A 22,033-nucleotide genomic window follows, 5' to 3' on the forward strand; every position below is an offset into this window, starting at 1 on the left:
GTGATTCTAAAACTCTTACCCTTAGGATCACTGTAAAATTCAATGAGACAGCGCACACAAATTACTTAGTGCCAAAAAGGTGCACGAAGGTAACATTTGGGCTGGTAGATAGTTAAGCAGGAAGACGTGGTTGCCAGCAAGCCCAGCAACCTGAGTTCTATCCAGGAAAAAGAGAACCAAAGTTACATGCTGTCCTCTGACCTCCATATATGCTTTCCCCCAACCACATATACACACTAAATAAATAAATGTTTTTAAACCTTGGTAACATTGTTCTTCTGCAGGACACAATAATTAGCCTTGCATAACCACAGTTTAATTTGCAACCGTATTTTCACAATGAATTCCTACATACGTTAAGACATCAATTCTGCATAATCATTGCCATCCATTGCCTGTTTTCTTTTATTTGTCTGGGTGTGTTATGTGCATTTGTAGTTTTGTGTGTGTGCACATGTGGAAGCAAGAGGTCAACGTTGGCTATCTTTCTCAGTTGCTCTCCACCTTAATTTTTGAGCTCACCAATTCAGCTTGACTGAGTGGCCTGCGAGACCCTGGGGTCTTCCCACCTCCATTTCCCCAGCACTGGTGTTACAGATGCATGCCACTAGGCCTGAGCTTTGAACAGGGCTGCTGGGGATCTGAGCTCAGCTTCTTTTGCCTTTTGAGCCAAGCGCTTCACAAGCTGAGCTACCTCCTCTGTTGGTAGCAGTAATAACAATGAGATCTTTTGGAACACTGCCCCCAAATTCTGAAGAGGGGGTTGATAAGTTGGCTAGAGTAATCATTAAACAAGGTTACTCTGTATGGAGAATTCAATTTACATCTTCTCTTTTATGTGTATATAAAAGTGCAGCACTGGGGCTGGGAAAGTGGCCCTGTCAACAAAATCCTTCTGCTCAATCATGAGGACCTAAGTTTGGATGCCCAGAACCCACATAAAAAGCCAGGCACAATGTGTACCCGTAATTCTAGCACTAGGGAAGTAGGGACAAGTGTGTCCCTGGCACTCACATACCAGAATGCCTAACCCATTCAGTGAGTTCCAATTGTTTCAAAAATTAGCTAGAGAAGAACCAAGGATGACCCTAGACATCAGCTTCTGACTTCTGCATATACATACGCTCACATTCACATACATTTTCACCCATATGCACACATGCATGAACATATACACACATATATCACACACACACAAATTAAAAATGGGTTAAAAGCTAAGCCAATTTTTACAAAATCAAGAAATGTAGTCAGGAACTGTGGGAGTTCATTCACTCCCTTAATAAGTAGGATTTTCTTAGCACCTACAATGTGCTCACTGTTCAAGCTCTTGGCATTGAGACAGATAGGCAAACAAGAGAGAAGCCATTGTGAAGCCAGTGACTGAAACAGGATCTCACAACTAGAAAAGGACTAACCAATGTGAAATAAAAGAAAAAGAATATGGTTAGCTTATGTTTGGATTTCCAAACCTATTGGTCTAAGTGAAAATGAAGAAGATCCATAGAAATTCATGGAGTGACTCTGTATTCCAAGAGAAAATGCAGCAGTTGCAGCAAGTAGGCAAACCCCACTGTCTTTATTCCAGTATTCTTTTCCATGTGGAATCAATTTGTTAACTATCCCCCAAGAACAGCTCTAGAGGCTCAGTATTAGAAGACGCTGGGAACTTGAAACCCCGCAAGTATTCCATAAATTGCAGATTCAAATACAAAACTGGTTGAGGGGATTAGCATCCTGAGCCCAGCACCCCACAGATCTCAAACTCTGGACTAAGGAGTTCTATTCTCACTCCAACTTGAACACTTCACTAGGGCTGTTTCTTCTTCTAGAAAATAAAAAGATGATGGTATAGATCAGGGTTAGCGAGCTGCTGTGGTCACTCAAAAATCTCAATCTCCTGTCACAAGAAAATGGACTTTGGTTCACATCATGGTCCAACGAAGATTGATAGGGTAGATCTGTTCTACTTCAGCAGTTAGGGACTCGGGCTTTGAAGTTTCGTGGACCCATCATCTTCTACAGCCCTGTCCTCCTCCACATTCAGTGGTGAATGAGGAGAGAAAATATAGAGAAGGGTATGCTTTCTAGACCAGGCCTCGAGGGAGTTTTCATCCCTTCTGTCCATTCTCCAATGGTCACAATTCATTCGCATGGCTGAACCTGGTGTAGAAAGCTTAGGCTGTGGTCTGACTGTGTGTCCTGGGAGAAGAGGAAATAGCTTGGAAACATGGGAGAGATTTCACCGTAGCCTTTACACCAGAAAGTGGTTTGGAGGATGAAGTGAGATAATAGCTGTAAGAACTCAAATGAAATCCTGGATCAATAAATAATCTGGGGTAGTGAGGTCGAGGTCTGTCTCCTCCTCCTAGCTCATCCTCTGCAACAGAACAGACCTCTTACCCATCTCCATGTTCTCTGCAGGAATAACTAAAGGAGAAGCTAGGAAGCTGCTCCAGTTCATTGCAGTCTCTGTGGGTATCCTAATCTAGTTCATGTTGGATGTTTTCATGTGGGTGAGAGGAGTGATCAAGGAGAAGCCATCTTTTGTGGCATACTCTCAAATACTACTGTTTCTTTGGGGCTACCATTAACCAGCATGAAATCACTTGCCCTCAAGTCATTCCTTAACTGTTAGCCTTAAGTTCTCAGAGAAGCTGAAATTCATCAGCAAGACCTATCTAGTTCCATTCTCCCAGCTGCCAAGAAAGGATTTCCTCTTAGTCCTATAAATCAGATCATTCCAACACCCACTTGAAACCCTCCACCATACTGCCACTGACGTGGAAAAAAAAAATCCAAATGATTTGCACAGGATCAGTAGACCTCCCAGGATCAACTTGTCTTCAATTTCATTTCTCCTTTCCCCCTAGTTCACCCATCCATCCATTCACTCACTCATTCATTCCCAGAGCTATGCATACAGTCTCGGCTCTAGACACTGGGACGACTTAGTCGCATAATGTTCAGGACTTGGTGGGGGTTTGTATTCATGCATGACAGCTGTCTCAGATGCTGTCCTTGAACATACCTTCAGCTTGGCGCTGGCACTCTTCTGCCCTCCGTCCTTCTCACAGAAGCCTGTATAGAACAGGCCTTGCTCCCTTGGTTCCGCTCTGTGTGCACACTGCCAATCAGGAAAAAACCCTGTCTCCTCCATGTGCATTTATTGTCTGTCTTCCTTTATTTACTGCAGCCCAACTCCCATGAGGGCAGGGATTTTGTTTCTCATCCTCACTTTTGTAATCTCAACACCTATTAGCTTGGCAAAAAGCTAATCATCAACTATCACTTGAACAAATGGTTTAATAAACGAAGGATCTGACAAGCAGCAGCAGTTGGTGCATGGATGATGGCCTGCTGTCCTCTTAGGAGCCAGTGTTCATTTCTGTCCCCTCTGATCGTTATATTGCAGGGAATGACACCACTCCACTGGGCAGCTTTCCACAACCGGCCTCAGCACACCCAAATGCTGTTGAAGAAGGGGGCCGACCCCACCCTCGTGGACAAGGACTTTAAAACAGCTCTCCACTGGGCAGTACAGGTGAGGAAGCAGGCTGTGAGCTTGTCTCAAATTTAAATGATGGAAAACTGTGTTAACTATTTCCTGAGCAGGTCAACCAACAAAAGTGGGTACTACCACACATGCCAGTCCTGATATTTACTTGAAACATATATGATAGAGCAAAGAGGACAGACAGTCTCTTCTTCTCTGCCCTTCTCCCATATCCAGAGAGGCAATAGCAAGCCTGCCACTTAGACACACACACACACACACACACACACACACACACACACACACACACACACACACTTAGTGCTCTCTCTTTACACTCGATGCTTACTATTGACTTACAGAAACCCTCAGAGGATCACTGGGCAATTCCCTTCAAAACCTTTGAACCAGAGCTCACTGACTTTCCTCCATCCCAATCCTCCTCAGCCACACCATTGCAGATGCTCCCGAATTTTGTGCAGAACAGTGAAAACAATGACTCACACTGCTGCATCACTGTCACTCCTGCATCACTGTCACAGGAGTTGAGCCACATGAGTCCACACAGCCAAAGATAGCAGAATAGGCCTGTGAATTCTAGAGTGTAAGGAAAAGGCAAACAGGCTGACAGGAAAGAGTAAAGATAGCAAACAGCTCTGAAGTCTATCCTCCTGCCAAGGAGATGGCAAATAACCCATTAGTGGAGTTACCTAACCCATTAGTGGAGTTACCTATCCCCCGCCTTAGGGACAGCAGATGTATACTGCCTTCAGCGGGTTGGCTTTCCGTGCCACTGCACAGATCCCCACTCATCCCAGCCATTGGCCAGCCAGGGCAGCTTTTCAGAACCGCTGCCAGCCTCATTGTGTGAGTCATCTCTGCTGCCTAACTATGGTTTCACTCAGTGTTTTCATGTGGCAGAAGTAGCACCTGGGACTTTCAGGGCTCACAGATGTGCCCGAGGTAAGGGGAAAACAGAAGCGATTTGGAAACTGCTCTGTTTTTGTGTCTCTAAACTTGGCTTCGGTTACAGGGCACCGGACCCAGCCCTGGGCAAAATTACTGAGTGAACCAGACCTGTTTTTGTCATCTCCACCTGCTGTGCCATCCGCCTACATACTTTCATTATCTAATCATATGCCCCGCCCCCTCCCTGCAGGCTCTGTTTGGGGCACTTAGAAATTGCCTCTGGCTAGTTAGGGACCACAGTATCAGTGACCTGGTTCAGTACCCAAGCAATGCCCTGTGTGTGTTGGTTCTGAGCTTAGGTGGAAATGGTATCTGAAGTAAGCATTTCCTACCTCTCCCCTCCTCAATACCCTTGCACTCTGATTCCTGCTTCTGGGCTGTGTATCCTCTGGATTCCCCCACCCCCACCCCAGTAATTCTGATGGACATGCAGCATGTGCTACCTCTTCCTCCACTCCAGGCACAGTTTAGCCCCTTTTAAATTAGCGCCTGCATTGGAATGAACCCCCCAGCTAGCCTCACTGAAGTGCAGACTCCCAAACTCCATCCCAGACCTTCTGAGTCTGGCCCTCTGGACATGAAACCTCTGTCCCTATCCTCTAGGTGGCAGTTTGGCTAAGCCAGAGAAACAACACACATTTCGGTGACAGACCTGGATTTGAGCTAAGGAGAGCCACTCACATCTGTGCAGCTTAACTCCAAATGTATCGGGAGACATGACAGCTATAGGATGTGATGGACCTGGAAGAGACAAGTTGTTGTGTTCTCTGACTTTCACAGAGGCATGATTGATAAACTGATTATTCTACCTTCTAAAATTTAGAGTCTAAATGACTGTGCTGTCAAGGATATTGCTCCCAGCCTGCCATACTTATGAAAATTCATATAAAGAACTTTAAGTTCTGTGGATTCTTAGGCCCAACTCTTAGATTCTCCTTCAGTTGTTCTGAATTAGAACCCAGGCATGGATATTTTTAAAACTCCTTCCTTCTGGGGCTGGAGAAATGGCTCAGAGGTTAAGAGCACTGACTGCCCTTCCAGAGGTCCTGAGTTCATTTCCCAACAACCAACCACATGGTGGCTCACAATCATCCATTATGGTATCTGGTGCCCTCTTCTGGTGTGCAGATATACATGGAAGCAGAATGTTGTATACATAGTAAATAAAATCTTAAAAAAAAAAAAAAAAAAAAAAAAACTCCTTCCTTCTCCTAGAAAATTAAAATGGAGTGCCGGGATTAAGAGCTGCTGTCATGAACAAACTCATGTTAATGGATGCCAATATCTTATTTACTCTTACCTTCAAGTTTTGCATCTTCACCACAATTGTACACATGAAATGCCTCACGCATTTCCTCCATCATGACTGCAACATCTACTGTATATCTGGCTCTGGCACTGAAAGAAAAATGAGAAACAAAATTAAAATGAAAAACCCTACAGTGCTAGCCAGTATTCTATGTGTGGGTGGTATGTGCTTGCATTCATTTTCCTGAGGCAAGAGGCCATAGCTTTCTTCAATCACTCGATGGCAGTTGATAGCTACATTAACATGTAAAGAACTGGGCTCTGGAGGACAAGTGTTCCCTCTCCCTTTCACGTGGTTAGTATTGGTAGTCACAGGCCCAAGCTGTGTGTTCTGCCCTTTACACTGCAAACACGAGGAGTAACTGGAAATCATGGCCTCACTGGTCTTCTGTAGTTGCTCCTCATTGCACAGGTCTTTAAAGTGTTTCCACAAGAATGAGTCTACTTCCCATTATCATTTATTCCTTTGCTCAGCTTCCTGCTTTTCTCTTGCACTGTACAATGAGATCACATTTAAAGATACAATACTTGGAAATAATTAAGCCTTTGTATTTGACCCAAACAACCAAAGCAGTAAAGACCTGAAACATCGGGCCCAGAAACCAACTTATGCTCCTATTTTATAGAGGTCCCTTATTAGCTAGGGATACACTACAATGGCTATTGCCCTCTTTTCTATTCTCCTGTCTAAAAGATACCACTGTTTGGCTATAGCTGAGCTAACAAAGGCATGTTACTTGCTGTCTGTGATAATCTTATTAAGTGTCATCCCAGACCCACAGGGCCATGCTTTCACCTCCCTGGGATGACACTAGCTTATCAGGTATCTTTGCCTCATCTCCCTCTACAGCCAAGCATGGAATGACCCCCTCCCATGTAATTACCTCTTAAATGCCCCATTGGTCAGTACTATTACACTGGCAGACGGGGGGGGGGGGTTAGTGAGGTGGTTCAGTTGGCAAAATGATTGCTGTGCAAGCCTGAGGACCTGAATTGGAATCCCTGACACCCACATAAAAAGCCAGGCACAATGGTATACACCTGTAATCCCAGTGCTGGGGAGGCAGAGACAGAGGGACACCTGGAGCTCACCTGCCAACTAAGTAGTCTTGCTGAATCAGTGAGCTCCATGTTCAATGACAGGCCCTGTCTCATAAAACAAGGTAGAGAGTGACAGGGAAAGATGCTGAACGTGAACCTCTGGCCCCAACACATGCACACATATGGGTGTGCACCAGTACACAAATACAGGCATACACTATTCATTCTCTATCTATCTATCTATCTATCTATCTATCTATCTTCTATCATCTATCATCTATCTATTGCTCTATCTCCATCCCCTCCCTCCTTCTCTCTCACACATCCAAACACAAACAAATGACATTATATTGGAAATTAAATTTCAGAATGAGTTTTACCAGAGACAAACCACATCCAAAACAATAGTTTCTAACTTCAAATTCTATTTGTTCATTGCCAATATACAGAAAAACAATTTTGTCTTTTGTAAAATATGTGTCGTCTATTCTGAAAACTTACAATTGTTTCTTAGTTTCAAGGCTTTGAGTTTCGTCTGTCTTTTCAAATATTCCACGTAGACAACCTTTTAGATGCAAAAAGGACTCTGTAGAGTTTGTAGGCTTGGATCTTGGAGAAAAAGACTCTGCATGTTCACACCAAGGAAGCTGAAGAGAAAACCACTGTTTGGACCTGTCATATAAGTAGTCATGATGAGCCTTGCCCACAGAAGACTAACTGAGAACAGTTCCGACTCTAATAGTTCAGAGGTATTGTGTGCCTTCTTTCCTCCCACTGGTTAGCCTGGAGCCCATTCCTGAATGCTTACTCTGGGGACTCACTATCTCCATTCCAGTCTGATTTGTCTGGCTACAGCACATCATAAAAACCCTCAAGCCTTTAAGGAGACGTGACTAAAGTACAGACACTAACACAGTGGCCTGATTTGCACACTCACTAGCACATGATGAGTGATGTGCTAGTGACATCCCCTCATGCAGGGTAGAAAAAAATAACAGACTCCCCTGGAAAATAAAGGTGCCATACAACTTATTTTGCATTAGTAATTATGCTTGTTGCTATGACAAAGGCAACCGAAGGATAGAAGAGTTACTTTTGGCTTGGAGTTTGAGGTGATGCAGTGCACAGTGGAAGGGAGCATAGTAGCAGGAGCTTGAGGCAGCTGGTCACATGGCATCCACATTCAGGAACCACAGAGATGGATGCTGGTGCTCAGCTCCTTTTCTCCTTTATATACAGTCTGGGACTCCACCCATAGCAATGCTGCTCACATTCAGGGGAAGTCTACCATCCTCCTAAACTTCTGTGGAAGCTTCTTCACAGACAGACATACCCAGAGGTGTGTTTCCATGATGATTTCACTATTCTAGTCCAGTCAAGTTGATAATGAAGAGTAAATATTATAGTTCCTCAGACATATGTTGATAACCAATGGTCCCACAGCCTCCCAATGACCCTCTTTCAGAGGACATGGTCTTAGTTACTGTCCTATTGCTGTAATGAAACACCATGCCCAAGGCAATTCTTATAAAGGAAGCATTTAACTGGGGGCTTGCTTTCAGTCTCAGTGAGTCCATGATCATCATGGAAGGGTGTGTGACAGGGGGTAGGCAGACATGGTGCTGGAGCAGCAGCTAAGAGCTTACCTCCTAATCCACAGATGGGGGAGAGAGAGAGAGAGAGAGAGAGAGAGAGAGAGAGAGAGAGAGAGAGAGAGAGAGAGTGTAAAAATGGACCTGGCTTGGGCCTTTGAAACCTCAAAGCTTACTCCAAGTGAAATATCTCCTTCAGCAAGTCCTCATCTTCTTATCCTTTCAAAACAGTTCCAACCACTGGGGATCAGACATTCAAATGTGTGAGTCTATACGGGCCATCCTCATTCAAACCACTATGGGCACATAAAATAAAAGAGGTCCACAGTCAGGATACTAGAATTTTTTATTTTTATATATAGCAACATTATTGTCTATCAATTCTGCTTTCTCTTTGGCAAGCCTTCTTCTGAGTCAAGCTCCTCTCCAGTGCTCTCTGCTCATGAAGGATATTGAGAAAACAACTAGAACACAACAGTTCTTAGAGGTCATGAAGGCAACATGACGGTGGTAACCTACCAGCAAAAGCAAAGAGAATAAATACAACAAAATAATCCATGACATGGATCTAGCTTCCCAGTGCAGAATCCAAGAGCTCAAGAACAGGTTGTGTGTGATCTTGTTACTCCCTTGTATATAGCTTTCCCACTGGATGTGGGCTCGGTCTCTGTTCCTCCTACAGCCCTATCTGGGCATCCCTACTTGTGCTCTTTTACTTCTTCTTGGCCTCAGTGACCTCCCTGACCCCCACTGTCTGCATCTCCCTTTGCCTGACAGTGTCCAGAGGGCTAGCAGGGAGTGCAGTGTGTCACCAAGAGATTATAAATCAGTGCCCCAGACTGCCTCAGATTCTCAGGAGGATACCATGGCACCCTTCCTAGGAGAGGCTTTTAAAATGCCTACTGATTAACTCAGTCCTCAGTGGGCAAGGCTCATCATGACTACTTATATGACAGGTCCAAACAGTGGTTTTCTCTTCAGCTTCCTTGGTGTGAACATGCAGAGTATTTTTCTCCAAGATCCAAGCCTACAAACTCTACAGAGTCCTGGCTCAGCTCATTTCTAGCTATGACCCAAAGCAAATTCCTTAGTCCCTCTGGCCTCTATTCTCTGACCTCTTGACCTGCCTCCAAGGGTTATTGTCAGGAGTGGTTTTGGAAGGAACAAAAAAGCAAGCATTCTCTCCATGCACATAGCTGCCATCATTATTTCTGAAGAATGCTCACAAAGAAAATGAAAATACAAGCCAGGCATTGGTGGCGCACGCCTTTAATCCCAGCACTTGAGAGGCAGAGGCAGGTGGATGTCTGTGAGTTCGAGACCAGCCTGGTCTACAAGAGCTAGTTCCAGGACAGCCTCCAAAGCCACAGAGAAACCCTGTCTCGAAAAAAAAAAAAAAAAAAAAAAAAAAAGGAAAGGAAAGGAAAATACAAATGATAATGTTACATGTGAGATCCAGGAGCAGGAAATGGAATTATCTGGAAAACCCACGACAACAAAAGGCAGGTTGGAAGAAAAGTGTCAAGTGAGGTAAGATAATCTTGCCTATCCTCATTCAAAGGGGTAGCCTACAGTATTCTAGCCTCCAAGACACCGGGGGAAAAGTTCAGATTTCAGAATAGGCCCACACAGGTGTCCTAGGCTACAGCCACTGCTAAGTGACTCCTCCCAAGGGCCAGGGGAGGAGGAGAAGCAGAGAGATGAGGTGTGTCCTTTTGTTTTTTCCATCTGTCCTTAAGGCTCCCACTTTTACAAAGAGGGGAAACTGAACAGAGGTGTTTTGCCCTTTGAATCACCTTGGCAACCTGAATGCCTTTTTCTCTTCCAGGAAATTGTAAACAAAACAAATCCAGCAAGCTGGCACTCTTCTCTGTCTCCCTTCCCCAGCAGCTGGTACTTTCCAGGAAAAATGACTCTTGACTGTTTTCAACTGTATTCCAGACCCCTTCCAAATGCACTGAGTAACATGTGAACGACTCTAGAAAAAAAGCTGTAAAAGGCCCTATCTATGTGTTTGCTGTAGCAGGCTTCTTGTGACAGGCAGGCACAGCACACAAATAGGTGATTGACTTATATCCAAGTCATGAAAGCTAGACGGAAAGACAAAAGTGATGTAAGAGGGCATGAAAGAAAGAGAAGGGTCAGCATTCCAGCTGCCTGACCAAGATCCAGGAGGGAGCCTCTGCCTGAGACACCCGGAATGCAATACTCTGTGGTCAGCACCTTGAGATTCTTTTTGTTTTATAAGTGAAGTCTGATGAAGCAATGGAGCCTTCACACACACAATTCTAACCCCCAAACACCTGTGTCAGGAGCCCAACTCCTGCCCAGCCTCTGCCACTGCCCTCTGCTCTCACAGGGACCTTTCCCTGTTCTGTAGGAGGGAAAAGCTCAGTGTGTGCCCTGGATGGATCCTGGGCACCTGGGAGGATCTAGAGGTGTGGTAGGGATCTCTAACACAAACAGCAACTAAAAATCACCATGCCAGACTGAGGAATAAGCCTTTTGTCTGCAATCTTGTGTCATTGTTCAGTCCTCCTCCTCATTCTGTTATTATTGAATTTAAGTGTACAAGTTTCCTTGTGGCCACCTTGTCCAGTGAAATGAGGAAGTCAAATGAGCAGATCTAATGAGCAATTTGTTGTCTAGGTGACCCATCTGTCAGGCTAGCTCTGATGTCAGTTGATGTTTGTCACCAAGTCCATCATCGGTTTACTAGGTGTGGAGGACACTAACCCCAGCTGGAAACAAAACTCCTGGCAGAAAATTGAGATAAATGGAAATTTGCTGAAGAAATTAGATACAAGTTAGCCATTGTTTGGTGATGGGAGAGCTTGTAGGTTCAAGATACCTTTATTCAGATAAATACCAGCCAAACACAAGCCAGAGCATGCCAGGGGCAGCCGAGCAGCGAGGCCAGGGAGAAGGGGAAGGAGACGGGGCTTCCATGTGCTCTATGACTCCTTAAGAGCCCATGCCGTGTCATCCTGACCTCACCTTGACCATGCCTTGACAGGCATAGTCAGACACACCTGTAGCCAGCCTCTAACAGGCATGGCTTACTGTCTCCTACAGTTGGGGTTAGATTTCTGTACTGGGCCCCAACAGAGCAGACTACAAGTCAAAATGGAGTCACCACACTTAAGCTCCATCTCACTAACGCCAAGCTAAGTTGTTATCTGAACTTCTGGAGAGAGAGAGAGTGAGAGAGAGAGAGAGAGAGAGAGAGAGAGAGAGAGAGAGAGAGAGAGAGAGAGAATAACAAAATTCTCCACAGATCAAACCACATGATCATGAAGTTCACTCCTTTTTAACTTTTTACCCTTCCACTATTAACTGACTTAAAACATTGTGAGGGTTTGTTTGTTTGTTTGTAAAATAAATTTTGGAATTATTTATGTAGTTCTAGAATGTGAACTTATGACAAAACAGTCATGCTGGAAAGCCAAAGGGCTGGACATGCCTGCAAGTACTCGGCACACTGACTTAACTAAGCAGACGGTTCTCTTGGTCCTCATCTACGGAAATCACCACCCTGTTTTTTCTTCTTTGTTTCTTCTTTTTTCCCCTTTAGCCATCCTCTATCTTCTAAAGCACCTCCCCCCCACCGCACATAGATAGAAACAAGCGCAGGGCTGCTCATGATGGGATCTCTCTGATTCTTTTTCCAGAGTGGAAATAGAATTCTGTGCTCCATCATTCTGAGTCATCATCAGGGCCCGTCCATTATCAACTATGATGATGAGAGTGGAAAGACGTGTGTCCACATCGCAGCAGCTTCTGGTTTCGGCGACATTATTAGCGATCTGGCAAAAGTCCCTGAGTGTAACCTGCAGGCCCTGGATGTGGATGACAGGTATCCATGGCAACTCAGAAAGTGATGGGAACTCCCAGTCATCTTCCCCTAATGTTAATCTTAAAATAAAGACACTGAAGGCGCCATCCTTTCCGACTACATCCTTATTGCTGGTAATACATGTGTTTGTAACAACAAGCCTTGGTCTATTTTAGTAAGCGAAGGAAAAAGCATTGTTGTGAACAGAAGTCATGACTACAGTATGGTCAGATTTTCCACTTTTGACTGAATATCTGCAGTGTTCTCAGAAGGTTTTCTGTTGAGCGGGCATGGGCTCTGGTTCTTAGAGAAGTTTGTATTTCCTTCTTCACTCCTGATTTCTTATCCAGAGTGTGAGATGAGAGGACAAGAGGACTTTTTTTTCAGTCATTGGTGATATATTGGCTGGAAAAGGAAGCTGGGTCCAGAAAGGGGAAATGATTTGTCTCAGAAGTTGTTAGTAATCGATTGAAGGATTGTACCTGTGTCTTGGAAATATAGCACACATCACCTACGATGATGTACTTACTAACCTTTGTTTAGTTTAGGCACTGAGTCTGGGGAAATGCAAGGAAAAATATAACAATAAGCAAAACTATTGAAAGTCAGTGTAAGAATTACAAACTATCTGAATATGTATTCACCATTTTCTGTTAAAGTGAGAATTGAGTGTAATCTTAGAAGTCCCATAAGAGTATCCCCTATATCTAAAGTTCTTTTAGCATGTATGGGGGGCAGGGTCTTGTGTTCTGCTTGGGTCTCAGGGGCTGGAGGTGGTTAACCTGATGATTTTAATTCAAATCGAAGGTTAAGAGCTGGTGTTGATCTTGAGAAGGTAAGATAGGGGATGTTAGTCACACAAGGCAAGAAGTAAAAGATCCAAAATAAAGAGAAAAGAACGCATTCTAGCATTGAGATGAAAGGGAAGTTTGCCTACTTCAAAAAGCTGCCAGAAGCAGCTCCCCATTTTGCAGAACCACACGTTTAACAAAGAAAATCCATTTTCCTGAGCTTCGGGGAAGGAAACAAACCCAAAGAGGAGAATCAATACAGAAGATCAGGTCTGATGAGAAAGTAAGTGCAGTTTCTAGGTTACCCACACACACACCAAACCACTGGGTAACCATTCCAGTACCTCCATCTTGTGTTCTCATGTAGAACATGAAACTCTGTCTTTTCTGTGAAACTATGAGTTTCTGTTAATAGTTGAACTGTTCAAAATCATCAGAAGCTTAAAGACACATCTGCAACTTCTGTCCTCCTTTTCCTTTTCCTTTTCCAGTGAAAGATTTTCCCAAAAAAAGATTTTGTAGTAAGAGAAGAAAAATAAAATTGGGGTGAGAGGTGTGTAGGTGTGGGGAGGAATTTGTAGAACTAGTCTACCTATTATTAGCATACATCAGAAAGCACGAAAGGTGGTACACCCTGGAACCATAGCCCCCAGAAGGCTGAGGCAGGAGGTTCACAAGTTAGAGGCCAACATGGGCGACAGCACCCTCCTCTCCCCACCTTTACCCCTAATTTTTTAAAGGCCAGGAGGAGGGCTCAGGAGATAAAGGCACTTGTCACCAAGTCAGATAAAGTGAGTTCTATATGTGTAATGGAAGAAAGGAACTGACTCCCACAAAGTTATTCTCTGATCTCCATACAAGTGTTGCTGTATGCAGGCCTGCAGTGATGCAGCCACACACAAGAAATAAACACAGGAAAAAAAAAAAAAAACTAAGTCACATGATACATCACGGTACTCACCTAAAATTAATGCGAAATCACAAATAATGCAGAAGCAGCCTGTATGTTTTAAATGTTCCAATTTCATCAGTCTAGGAGGTCATAACTCACTTCAATAAACAACTCATTTCTCTTCATGGCTTATCAGATTCTTCTCCCTGCATCTTCCTGGAAATTCTCCAGAGATGTTTGCAGGCCTCACAATTCAACCCTTAGGTACTGACAGCTGGAGCAGCCCTGCACCCTTACACCCATCACCCCTCACCACCCAGGGACCCCCATATTGCCCAGTGTTGGTCTCTGATCAGTTGCCTTAAATCACAAATCACAGATCCTGACCTTCCACTCCTCATTGTGATGGCCGTGGCCAGCTTGCAGGATAATCTTGCAGCCTTGAGACAGGAAAGAAACTGTAGCTCTGACAACGTGGCATTTGTGTCACAAATTTGGGTAAGAGGCACTCAGTATGTAAATCAAAGGTTGTCAATGTGTTTCCTTGTTCTCTGTACCCATCCCATGGCCAGAGGAATTAAAACAGTTGGTCTTAGCAAGTGTAAGGCAGGATTTATTTCACAAACCTTCAAAGTGAACTGTTGCATGTTGGTAAGCCTCCATCGACTGAATTCATTGGCAGTTTTTCTTCTAAATGGAGAGAATAATCTGCTGTAGCATCATGTTGTAAAGAATTGTCTACAAAACTCTTATGTAAAATGAAACAAAACCTATCTGTAACATCCAGACACAGTGTGCTAGATCACTGCACATTCAGATACACAGTGTGATAGGTCACTGTGCATTCAGACACACAGTGTGGTAGGTCACTGCACATTCAGCTAGATCACTGTATTGATGATACATTGCCATCTAAAATGTCATAATGATGTTAACAGAGAACACAATCTGAGTGTGGGGACCAAAGGGCCACACTATGAACCTAGACACTCTGTTATATTTTTGGTTATGAGCCTAGTCTTTAACTGCTGAGCCATCTCTCCAGCCCGTACCTAGACACTCTCTATGTACTTGGATTCAAGACCCTTCTCTGCCACCTCCAGGCACCCCCATGCCTGAGGGTTATTTGGCTCTCTCCTGCATGCCCTTCTGCACAGAGCCCAGGTCCTAGAACAAAGCTCAGGAGAGGCCTGCCATAATGTGCCCTTCCTTGCTGCCCTATTGAGAGACAGGAAGCTTGGTGATTCTCTGTAAGGGAAACCTCATTCACAGAAATGACACCACTTTGCCTTCCTAATCCCAGTCCCCAGAAAAAAAAAAATAGAGCCTGATAGTGTGATATTTCATCATGCAAAATATGCCCTATTCAATCTTCACTAAAACTATAGTAGCATCAAGTGTCTAGTCCCTTTACACAGTATTTTTCAGAAGCCTAATGCCCACAACTACTCATCATCTCTGTATAATGGCCACAACTACTCGTCACTTTTACCTAATGTCCACAGTGACTCATCATCTCTGCTAATGGCCACAGCTACTCATCAGCTCCGATCTGATAGATATTTCCAAGCAATTTCAAGTCTACAACATCCAAAAGCACATGAGCACAGGACAACATATAGCTACAGCTAAGGAAGAAGCATTTATTTATAGTGAATATACTCTGAAGAGATACAATGCTCTCACTCCACCCCCACTCTTAGGTAACTCTATATGCATATTACCCTAACCCACTGCCTCAAGCTTCTGCTTTAAATAAAAAGTTCTGAGGCACACTGGAACACTTAAAGACCCCCCTGGAACAGGGTATCAAAATGGACTGTCCAAATTCTCGCTTCTCATGGAGCTATGGAAAGTCACAGCACACCGTTACCCAGAACTGTTTTGTCCATGATATAATAAAGACAGCATTATCATCAAGGCATCCTTTCAGTAACCATTTGATTGAGACCCTACGGAGGTTAGGAGTCACAGTGTGTGCTGGAGGTACAACACAGTTCGTGAAATGCCCTCATCTCCTTCTTACATGTGTGTAAAGTTTATATCCAAGAGAAAGAGTGGAATATTCACTATGTCAAATAGTAATGCTTTGTCACAACCAAGGTTTTTAGAAATTGTAATATTTTTTATTATCTATAATTTAATTATTTTTTTTTCTGGTATGGAAATCTAGAATTGAACCTAGATCCTCAGTACACACTAGGCAAGCATACTACCACAGAGCTATCACACCAGCCCTATAATTTCTCAATTTTATCAACTTTTGGCTGATTGTAGAATTTTTCACAATACCAAAGCATGTAAGAATAGAGGTGGGATACAGCTCTCTTGACACTTGTCTTTGTCCTTTCCGGTCTGAAGAACCTTCACTCTGGGCTATACTTGGGAGCATGGTGATCTTGGGCTGTAGGGGGTCCCACTGGTAAGACACATCACTCAGACATGACAGGCCCTACCCTCCCAGAAGCTCTATCAAAGAAACTAAACTCTGGTGCCTATTGTTGTTTAGCCCAGTAGTCCCTTGTGCTCTTATCAACCTTAATTTTTTAATGGTATGGGGTTCAAATCCAGTGCCTGGCACATGCTAGGTAATGTTCTACTACTGAACAACATTCTCAGCTTTTTATCACCCTGTGTCACATCTGCCTTGCCATCTGAGGGAGAATTCTCTGTCTAGGGTTGGGAAGGATGACAACTCCCTTTACATGTGCAGTTAAATGTGTTTCCTTTGCTTCAGACCTGCTCCCAGTTCTGAGCCTGGCTTTTGGGAGCCTGAAAACTCTATTTTTCATATTTACCCTGACACACCTCTCCTCTAGGATTAAGTACAAAATTAGCCATATCTTTAAATAGAGGACAGAAGAAAAGTGGAAAATAATATAGTCACATAAATAACTGGTGTTGAGAAAAGTGTGCCATGTATGAGAAAAACACATACCCAGAGATAAGAACTCACCATATTACCTAGGCTGGCCTCAAACTTGTAATCCAGCTGCCACGTTTCCTAATTTTAATCCAAATAAATCTAGAAGAAAATAATGGCTTTATTTTTAATCCATATTCACTAAACATCTGTGTGTGTGCATGCACAGCTATGAATTTTAACATAAATAAATTATATTTACCAACACAAACAAAATTCAGAACAATGCCATTGACTCTGACATCAACTCTTGTTGCCTTTTTATAGTGGCACACGCTCCCATCCTAAGCTCTGGCAACCGCAAATTAGTTCTCTCTGTAGTGTGTTCTTTTCAGAACGTCACATAAATGTGACTGGGGGTTGAACACGCCTTAGCCACTATGCTATGATGGGAAGTGTTTCAGGTTTCTGAGTTGTTTAGGATGGGAAGACTTGCATACATGAGATAAGACATCTTGAAATAAAGCCAAATCTAAGCACAAAGTGTGTTTAAACATACAACCTAGAGGGCTGGAGAAATGGCTCAGAGGTTAAGAGCACTGACGGCTCTTCCAGAGTTCCTGAGTTCAATTCCCAGCACCCACATGGTGGCTCACAACCATTCATTATGAGATCTGGTACCCTCTTCTGGTGTACAGATATACATGGAAGCAGAATGTTGTATACATAACAACTAAATAAAACCTTAAAAAGAAAGAAACATACAACCTAGAAAAGAAATTCTATAAAACACTTTGAGTGCACTTGTACTTTAGACCTGACTTGACATACAGGGTCAGAAGTAGAATTTTCCATTTGTGACATCCAACATGTCAGTGCTCAGAGCACTTCAGAGTTCAGATTTTTAGAAGAGGGAAGGTCAGTTGGGGCCTTTTGTGATTGGCTCATGCCACTTATCAGAATGCACTTGAGCATCATCTCTACTGTGACATACTGATAGGCTGTTCGTTACGTCATTGAGTCATATTGCACAGTATAGAGGAACCACAATTTGTTTATGCATTGACCTCTGGAAGGATGGTGGCTTTTTGGAATTGGGGAAGTTATGATCAGTTGCTATAAACATTTAAGGGCAGGCTATAGGTAAGTTTTCATTTCTCTACCTAGATATCTAGAAGTGAGATTTCTGGATCACATAATTGATATATATTTAACCCTGTAAAATTTCCACTAAGATTGTAGACAAATTCCAGGTCTCCTGCATTTTTGCTTTATCAAGCTTCATTGGGTTTTGCCTTATTTTAATCATTTTTACTGGCATGTGGGCTCTCCTTGCCATTTTATTTGCATTTCCCTAATAACAATTTTGTTGTTGTTGAAGCAGGTATCACTCTGTAGGGCAGGTTGGCCTGGAATTTACTATGTAGCCCAGGCTGGACTCAAATTCGCAGAAATCCTTGCCATTCATCTCCTGGGTACTAGGACTCAGGTGTATGCCACCATGCTGGCTTGGCAAGTATTTTTGAGCCTGTGGTACCTCATCCATCTTTTTTTGATGAAATGTCTATCCTGATCCTCTGTTATTCTTCAAGTGAGTTTGCTTTATTATTGTTCAGTACTAAAAAAAATGTTATGTATTCTAATTATAAACCTTTTGTTGAACAAGTGGTTTGTAAGTATTTTCTCCTGCTTTCTGACTCATCTTTATTTTATTAAGAAAACACTAGTTTTACATTTTAGCAAATGGTTAAATATTGGTGACTATCTGTCTTCTGGTTAAGAAAGGACTTTATGAACATGAAAGAGATAAAGTAAAATGTGAATGTGAATGCTTTCCATCTATTATAGAAAAATAACTAAAAATTTAAAAATTAAATAAAACTTTTGAAGTTTGTATAGATGACCTATAAATGATCAATATTTTTAATATGCAAAGAGCCCATTTGAATTAGCAAGAAAAGCTTTAATATTATAATAGAAAAATAGACAATAGAAAATGGCAGGGTGGCATTTGCCTATAATCCCTTACTTGGGAAGCTGAAGCAGAAAGACTGTATATTCAAGGCTAACCTATGCTATACAGTGAGAATCTACCAAAAAAATAAATAAAGGCAAATTTAACCTTACTAGTAAATAAAGAAATGCATAGGAAAACATCAAAGTATCATTTGTCAACCAAATTAACAAAGATTTTTAAAGATGGTGATATACTCAGTGTTCAAGGAAGAGTAAGGGCTCAGCTGTAAAAGGGTAAATTGAAGGCAGTTGGCACTGTGCATAAAGAGCCTTAAAACCACAAATATGTCCTCTTCTAGGACATTCTCAGGAAGAGCAGAGATGGGAAAGCAGAAAAAAGGCACAGAGGTGGAGGGACCCTCTGGCACTCACCCTAAACTCTTACACTGGGTTCACTCACACTATGTCATACTATGGATAGCAATGGGATCGTCCTCCTTCAGCCTGACTCTGGGTGGAAGCCAACAATGGCTAAATAGCCTGTAATGTTCTGATTGAGCCCTTGTGTTTCTTCTGTGTTATTCCCCCAGGACACCCCTGCACTGGGCTGCAGCTGCCGGAAAAGCAGAGTGTGTCCAGTCACTGCTGGAGTTGGGCATGGACAGCAACCTGAGGGACATTAACGAGAGCACACCCCTGGCCTACGCCCTGTACTGTGGTCACACAGCCTGTGTCAGGCTCCTCTCCCAAGAAGGCCGGTGAGTGTATCTAGTGTCTTCCTCTCAAAGATTTATAACATTATTTTTTTCTAAAACACCAGCATGTAAACCCAGCAATAACAATCTTGAGTGTGTGTGTGTGTGTGTGTGTGTGTGTGTGTGTGTGTGTGTGCATGTGAAGATCAGAGAGCAGTTTTCAGAAGCATCTCTCCTTCCATCATGTGAGATACACAACTGGAACGCAGGTCATCAGGCTTGGTGACAGGCATTTTTATCCACTGATCCATCTAGTGGCCACAGTAATTTAATAATATCAGAATTACATAATATAAGTGACAGTATTAATTATCCAATTAGTTGTGTGTATTTGCTGTCATCTAACATAGAATGAAATGGTGTCCATTGTGTGGAACACAATAATAGCAACAAGCTTGAATCCATCAGTGACAGGTCATAGAACTTGAACCCCCTCTTTCTTTCTCCCTTTCTTCCTCCTTCTGCTGACATCACTTTTTCTTGAGACCCTTATATACTCTCAAAACTTACCGAAGAAGCCAAAGAGCTTTTTCAAATCTGTTGCATCCATCACTATTATGGTGTCAAAATATCTAATTAAGAAAATTTTAATAAAATATTTGACTTGTTATTTAAGTAATAATAAGATTGTGATTGCTATGTGTTAGAATAAAAACCGTATTTTAATTAAAACAGTATTGTGGCTATAATCCTGAAAGCCAAAACAGAAGGGTCATAAGTTTGAGGCTAGTTTTGGCTGTCTGTGTAAGGAGACACTGTTGATAAATGAATAATAAATAAATAAATAAATAAATAAATAAATAAATAAATAAATTTAATGTGGCCATTTTCCAAAACAAGAAAAATTAATAAGAGCAGCACTGTTTTCCATTCTAGGCAAATCTCTCTTTTAACTAGACAATTAAGTCCACTTTGATTGAGTTCTGCACTGTGGTATAGAAATTTCATCTGGTCAAAGCCCAACACCAATGAATTTATAAATTTCATTTATAAATCACTGCATCAGTCCAGAAACTATTATGAAAAAAATGTAAAAACAACAAATACAAAATTTAGTCAGCTTTTTTCTTTTTCCCTCAGTTGCTGATATAATACCACAGTTTTCAAGATGAAAACTCTTGAAAGCCTTGATTTCTTGTCCAGGCCATTAAGTATTTCTAGAATGTCTTGTTTTGTTTCATCATTCATACATTCTGCTACACGGCTACCTGAGTAACTTGGGTAGTCCTCATGATAGCCATGTTGAAAGGAGATTTTTAAAAATGTATTAATAATTAAAAAAATATAAATGGAGATATAAATGAACAAAGATTCATAGTGAGAAAACATCCCTTGTCCAAAGAGTAATATTGCAGGCTCCCTCTTGGCAGCCTGCACTTGGGTTCAGTTTCATGGTTGATCCCTAATGCAGAAAGCTTTGACTTGACTGTGGCTTCGAAAGAGAATAGCACAGAGTTTCCAAAGAACTGGAACAGAACAACGCCTCAGGGAAACTCAGCTTGAGCAACCCCGCCAAACATCTGCCACGAATAGTTTTTCATTTGAGTCTTCTGAGTTGAGCATTGCTCACATCTGCCACACCCAACCTCTGGCACACATGACTTCCCCTTCCACTGGAACTCAAACTCAAACTAAGTCTTCTCTGCCTGTTTCCTTTAGTGGAGTATTTTTCATAACCATATTTAGGTAATTTTTTTTAGATGTGAAAGAAAAGCAAAGAACAAACAGCATAAAACGGGCAAGATGCTGGGTGCATTGCTGGATTCCTCTGGGCCCTCTCACTCAGAGCAGACACAAAGCCAGTTGCCTCTGCAGCTCCTAACCTCTTTCTGCCATGTGAGGCCTGAACTCACACCTTATACTTCATCTCTAAGGCCTATGTCATTATTGATTGTCACTGAGAGATAAGAGAGCAGAATGCTATAAGCTATTTTCAGCTTAATCAGTTGATAATTGAAAACATTGCTGTGAGGCAATTGAAGGACTATAGCCTATGGAGGCCAAAGGGATGGTTCAGCCAGTAAATGCTTGAACAACAAGCATGAGGACCTGACTTTGATTCCCAGCACCCATGTAAAAGCCAGGCATAGTAGGCCACAGCTGTAATCCCAACACTGGGGAAAAGGAGACAAGGGGTGTTTGTGGCTTGCTGGCCAGTCAATCTACAAGCCACAGATTACTTGAGAGACCCTGTCTCAAGTAATAATCATAATAATAATGTTGGTTCAGAAACATGGTTCAGTGGGTAAAAGGACTTGCCATGCAGGCTTATGCCTGAATTCTATCTTCAGAGCCCACTTAGAGTTCAGAGGACAGAACCAGATTCACAGGGTTGCCCTTGGACCTCCACAGACATGCCCTAGCATGCAAGCACCTGCCCTTACATATACTGCACTATGTCAACACAGAAACACAACTCTTTCCTCAAAAGGGATCAGAGAGGGTTTGTTCTGGAGTCAAATATGAGTGGCCAATGGCCTGGGAACAGATATTTAGGTTACCTCAAAGTCCATGTTCCAAGATAAGGTTTTTATA

At 42.6% G+C, this 22,033-nt stretch overlaps 1 protein-coding gene across 1 annotated transcript in view; it reads left to right on the forward strand.

The window, feature by feature from the left end:
- The window catches only part of Ankrd55 (ankyrin repeat domain 55), a 69,420-nt gene that overhangs the window by 30,168 nt on the left and 17,219 nt on the right, over positions 1–22,033 (forward strand). Inside the window, exons 5-7 of the mRNA XM_035439139.1 lie at positions 3,416–3,544; positions 12,078–12,262; positions 19,334–19,501. Of these exons, the coding sequence (XP_035295030.1) occupies positions 3,416–3,544; positions 12,078–12,262; positions 19,334–19,501 (482 nt within the window). The remainder of the gene's footprint in view (positions 1–3,415; positions 3,545–12,077; positions 12,263–19,333; positions 19,502–22,033) is intronic.

This window comes from Cricetulus griseus, chromosome 2 (genome assembly GCF_003668045.3).
Source record: "Cricetulus griseus strain 17A/GY chromosome 2, alternate assembly CriGri-PICRH-1.0, whole genome shotgun sequence".
Taxonomy (NCBI): domain Eukaryota; kingdom Metazoa; phylum Chordata; class Mammalia; order Rodentia; family Cricetidae; genus Cricetulus; species Cricetulus griseus.